This window comes from Aplysia californica, unplaced genomic scaffold (assembly GCF_000002075.1).
Source record: "Aplysia californica isolate F4 #8 unplaced genomic scaffold, AplCal3.0 scaffold00085, whole genome shotgun sequence".
In the NCBI taxonomy this organism is placed as follows: Eukaryota; Metazoa; Mollusca; class Gastropoda; order Aplysiida; family Aplysiidae; genus Aplysia; species Aplysia californica.
In genome coordinates, this window is record NW_004797355.1 from 1,646,793 (window position 1) to 1,652,575 (window position 5,783).

Here is a 5,783-nt window from a genome sequence, read left to right on the forward strand (position 1 = left end):
GTATACAAAAGAAAGAAAATGTCCGAGAGAGATGAATGACGGGTGTGTGAACCATAAGATTGAGAACTCTGTGGATGGCCAAATTCTATTTGTGCGCAAAACATTTTGCACGTTCAAGCTTCTGTCGAAGGCTACAGGTTGAAAGCTGTGATAAACATAGCAGAAAATGTTGTTTTGTCAAATAAAACAATTCATAAGATTCTCAGAAAAGATGTTGAGAAAGTAAAGCATTTTTGAGGGTTTAAAAAAAATGCAAAATTGATTCGTCATTTGCTGAATGATGAGTAACAAAAAGAGAAAGAGTCTGATGCGCACATGATTTTGTCCACTGGGTTCTGAATAAAGGGACATATGTTTTGGGACGAATCACAAGGGGTGACGAAACGTAAGTGTATTCGTGAAGTCCCGATCTGAAAAGCTAATCAGCGTCAAAGAAACCCAGGATCACCATGACCCCGATAGACTTGACGTACGCATAGTGCTTTGAAAGTGATGTACATCATGTTTCCGACCACGATGGCTTGGTTCTGAACTAGACGGCTCTCGCTGGCACACCATCAATACTAACTAGTACAAGATGCTTTTTCAAGCAAAGCTGAGACCAGCAGTCAGAACAAAGCGGCACGGTGTGCTTGAGAAGGGTGTTGACTTCCATCGTGACTACACGACTGTGCACATTGCTCGAAACCTCACTGAGGTCCTGGACTCCTGGCAGTGGAAATCCTTGAGCATCCCTGCTATTCCCCAGACTTAACACTACCATTCAAATGCTACGCTACGAACGTTGTCCTAAGCGAACATTGTCACTACGTTTGACCGCTGGTTAAATCGGATGAAACAATGCTTTGAGATCATCGATTCTTAAGTTGAATAGAAAATATGTTTCGGTAGACATGTCATGTTTATCAAATAAAAATTATTGGTTTTACAGATTAGGGGAATTTTATTGTGGACCAGACCCCGTATAATTCACTGAAAGCAAAACCATAAATTCGTTATGATCGTTTTAAAAGGACCTTTTATAGGTAGTACTTAAAACTGTTTACATCCGTTGTTTGTACATGCTTGCTGGAGATCGTGGTCATCATGAATTATATGGCACAGTTGTGACAACCTCGGGATACAGTTACAGGTTCATCGAGGTCATCTGGTCGCTATGAGGTTATTGTGCCACCAAGAGCTTACCACTGCACGCAGTCTGCTATGGTAGGGTAATTTTGTAACTTGATTTTAAACATTTTGTTTCCTCCCTCGGAAAAAGCAGCTGTCGTGGATCCGCCCACAAAGACCATAATTTAGCACGGAACTTATTGTAATAATATTATAATACAAATAGAGATAGCTTTAATTGTATACGCAGTTTCTCGCTCTACAGCAAACTCTATCCGCTTTACAATCCATTATTACCCCAGCAGACCTGATGCATTCCGAAACAATCCCAACCCCCCCCCCTCCCAAAGAAAAAAAGCCAAAAAAAACTTCAACAACAACAAACAAACAATCAATAATAATCAAACAAAAAAACAACAACGAAACAAACAACAAAAACAACAAACATTCCAACAGCACCACCAACAACAAACAAACTAACTAAAACAAAACAAAAAAGCAACAAAATCCAACTGTACGTCTAGATTATAATACCATCAACATGTGGGTATAGAACGGAAATTACCAGGGTCAACAGCACAGAAAGGAAACAGCCATGTCATTAGAAATCGATAGGCTAGTACTACTAGTAGTAGTCTGCACTTATCAAATACACCACGACATAAAAGCCAAAAAACCCGTTCCGTAACCAAGCTGTTTTACCAAAGAATATCACAGGTTGTCGGTCGAATGTCCAAAATATCATTATGCATCTTACGTATTAACAAATTTAAAAAATAATACTGCCCACAACGGATTGTTAAGATACACGAGAGTTACTTCAGTATTTAACCTCTATGGCTGCTTGTTGTACCCGAAATTATATCTTGCCCCTCGGGATGTATAGGTTAAAATGATAATATTTTATCGAAGACTTGTCATGCACATCTTATACGTACTTACTGTTATGTCAATTCCTTCTTTGAACATCTTCAATAACTTACTATACTTGTCCATCCTCTGTTGTCGTTAAGCGTCAAGAGGAGATGCAGTCTTCTATGGTTGTTCAGCTTTTCAGCTCTTTCAATTAATATTATAATTTCTCATTGCTTCCTTGACTAACCCAGTCCGTCTTTTGCAAGGTCTACCTCTTCTTTTATTGTCAGAGTACTTGGTGTTATAATATAGGCTCTCGAGGCTGGCTGGCTAGGAGGCATTCGTAACATTGTAGCATGACCAAACCATTAAAAAGTTACTCTGTTTTTCTATGAAATCCAGGCAGAACTCAGGGTCAAAAGTCGCTCTTAATAAAGTACATGTATTAGTTGATAATGAAAGAGTGATTTGTTACGTGAGATACTAAATTGTGGTGCTGAGACATATTATTATGACGTGTATGTTACGATACACTTTGCCGTTTAACATGGAGGCTTCTTGTAGTTGGACTTGTAGTTCGACGTGCAACTTTTAATCGGAACACATCCAACGTTTCCGTCCCTTTGAAACGGTAGACTAGCCTAATGCAGTAATAAAAAGTGATTGTCTTTAGTAGATCTACTATTGTTTTGTAAACAAAAATAATGCGTAGAACTGCAACTCGGGTAATTTCATATCAGTAATAGATCTACACTTTTTGCTGTGGTCTGTTGCTGTCAGAAGCAACATGTCTCAGTTACTGCTCGCATGTGTTTTTCTTATGTTCAGAACCTCCGTGGCTACTCCTAATTATGTGGATTGTTCTGAATTTGGAAGTATGTATTACTGCAGAGAACTTGTTCCAAAACTCGTTCCGGTTTCATAATAATATAGTGTTTCAGTGAGGATTAAACAATTCTTTTATTCTGGGGTTGATTGGTTGTTGTTGTTGTTTTTTTTGTTTTTTTTTTTGGGGGGGGGTTAATTTATTTCGCATGGTGTAAACATTTTCATTCAGTCTCCTCAGGCAGAACGAGTGGAAATCTGATTTATTTCCTTTTTCTCTCTCTCTCTCTTTCCTTTTTACACATTAGTAATCATCATGGACCTCTCCACCCCCCCCTCCTTTCCCGCCCTCAAACCTCATCATTTCATTTGATGCCTTTGTCTGGTCACGTTGTCTATCTGTATGTCTGTGTGTCTGTCTGTCTGTGTGTCTGTGTGTCTGTGTGTCTGTCTGTCTGTCTGTCTGTCAGTCTTACTCTTTCACAGCGTAAAATGGCTATTATCCTGCCAACGTACTTCTCATTGCCCACATGTTCCTATTTCTTCCATCCTTTCAGCCAGTTCTACCCCTTGGCGACGTTGCTGTGAGAGTGAAGAGCTGCCAAAAGGCTGCGAATGTTTCGACATTACATTCAACGACTTCAAAAACACGGGTTTACAAAGGCCACAATGCCCTGAGGACCTGGGTCTCACCTTTTGGCTCTACCAAGAACTAGAGAGTACGGGAACACAGATCAAGGTGAGATCCCTTTTTCTAATACTTTGCACGTTCAGCTTTATTCGTGTAGTCAGTGTGTGTCCACGAAAGGGGACACATTGATAAAAAGGAAGCAAAAAAAAAAAAGGGGGGGGGGGGGAATTAGGCTCTTTCCTTTTTGCATTTTGTCTTGTCTTTTATTTTTCCTTCTGTTCTTTTCTCTTTTCTTTTTTCCTGTCTTTTTTCGTTGTTCTCGACATGGTGGTTCTTGTAGTGGAGATGAAGATTCTTGTCGTTGTTGATGCAGGTGTTGCTGTGCTGCGGCTGCTGATGCGGTTGTTGTTGTGATGGTGACGGAGGTGGTACGGGGCAGTCGGCGTGGGGGGAGGGGGTTGTTGTGGAGTTTTGGAGAGCCCCACTGCTACGTCCCATTTCTTTTCTTCTGTTGATTCTGTCTATCAGTATTCCTTTTTTAAAACTGCATTAAATGACACCACTTTGGCGTGTCACTCTTCACTCAAACCCAAACTTCGTATTTATGATAAGTTGTTTTTTATTTAATCCTTGTGACAGTGGTTCTTGTTTTGTCGTGTTGTCAAAGTTGCTTTTACCGATTTTAGAACCGATATGTTGTCCTAGTTGTTATTGTTACCTTTATTTCAGGTTGGGGATTTGTCGACTTTCGACCCCTCGCTTCAGACTCGAGTTTTGGGGCATGGCTTCCTGGAGTCAAAGGAAAGCTGGGGGTTGAAGCTGAAAGATGCGCTTTTGAATCAAGTAAGAGTTTTTAGCTCTGTTTTATTTCGTTTTTCATTTTTAAAAAGTATACTTCAACTGTCAGCGCTCCTGACTCACTAGGCCTCGCTAACGTTGTGGTGCAGTGTGTCTTTCGGGCATTCTGGAGAGACCTGCAGGTCAGACTCCCTGTGTCCGACTTGTCGTCAAGATGGTCAGTCTGCACCTTTGAAGGAAGGAGTGTCTGAGGTGGTGTCATGCTGAAACCATTTTTCCACACAGCCCAGCATGGCTTGGCTTTAACTCAATCAAGATGGAGTAACATTAATTCCCAATAAATCAAACCGGACAGCGGTAAAATCATATTGTGATGTTGCAAGAATTGTCCCTGGGTCAGCTTACTAACATAGAAGGGTCCTTTATGATAGACATTAACCCATTCACTGCTGGAAAGCTGCCAAGATAAAAATTACGTTAATTCAAGGAATATTTAAAAACAGAGAATTGTTTCAGAATATGCAAAATAACAAGCCTGTAACTGTGCCTACTATAACTTCTTTTGTGAACCAGATGAAACAATGCAGGTGGAGAATACAAGCCAGATCATACGTCTACTCAGCAATGAAGAGGTTAAAAAAATAAATTTACACGTAAAACATAGAACAACAACACCAACTCCTCCAACGTGTACAAAAGCTACTTTTCACTGTAATAGTAATGTAACGAAAGCATCATTTCGATAAAACGTCCGGTGGACTAATGGTTGCTTTGCTATTTTTAGTGTTATTATTATGCTAATGTGTAGCCATCTAGAATTAAATTGACAAATTCTTCTTTTTTTCTCCATAGTTATTAGCTGATAATAGAAGTAAGTCATTGACAGGTCATATTTCTTTAAAAGAAAAAAAAGATCCTACTTCTTTTCCTTTCCTGTGTTGTGAATATCGTATACTCGCTTCCCCGACACTGAGTGGCTTTTATCCTGATCATCTACATTTACAAAAACAACTATTGTTACAGGACCTGTTCGTGTTGATACAGCAGTCCATTCAAAAAAAAAAAAGGCTCTCGACCATTTCGCGAATAAGCTGAATTCTTTAATCTTACCGGGGGTCTTCGAACGGATAGATACCAAATCTTTTATATTGAAAACGACCAACTTCGCAAGTCTAGCAGAATATTTACCTGACACTACTCATTCGACTTGGTGCAATTTTTAAAACGTTTCCATACCATCCTTGCGAACGTTAATGTTCGTTGGTCTTTCCTATTTTAATCTTTTCATGACGCAACCAACACTTCAGGCAATTTTAGATCTTGAGCCCACCATCTTTACGAACGTCATTGTAGGTCTATCCTCTTTTAATCTATGTCATGCTGTAACCAAGACCTGGAGCAGTTTTTATTCTTGAACCCAGCATCCTAATGAAAGTTATTGTTTGTCTCTTCTCTTTAAATCTAAGCCGTGCTGCACCTAGCGAATGTGTACGAGCATAGGTGTCCACCGGTTCACACACACACACACACACACACACACACACACACACACACACACACACAC

At 39.8% G+C, this 5,783-nt stretch overlaps 1 protein-coding gene across 1 annotated transcript in view; it reads left to right on the forward strand.

The window, feature by feature from the left end:
• The first annotated feature begins 577 nt into the window (after positions 1-577).
• The window catches only part of LOC101863172 (pancreatic lipase-related protein 2-like), a 10,629-nt gene continuing 5,423 nt past the window's right edge, over positions 578-5,783 (forward strand). Inside the window, exons 1-4 of the mRNA XM_013080418.2 lie at positions 578-714; positions 2,794-2,840; positions 3,348-3,529; positions 4,151-4,264. Coding sequence (XP_012935872.2) covers positions 578-714; positions 2,794-2,840; positions 3,348-3,529; positions 4,151-4,264 — 480 coding nt within the window. The remainder of the gene's footprint in view (positions 715-2,793; positions 2,841-3,347; positions 3,530-4,150; positions 4,265-5,783) is intronic.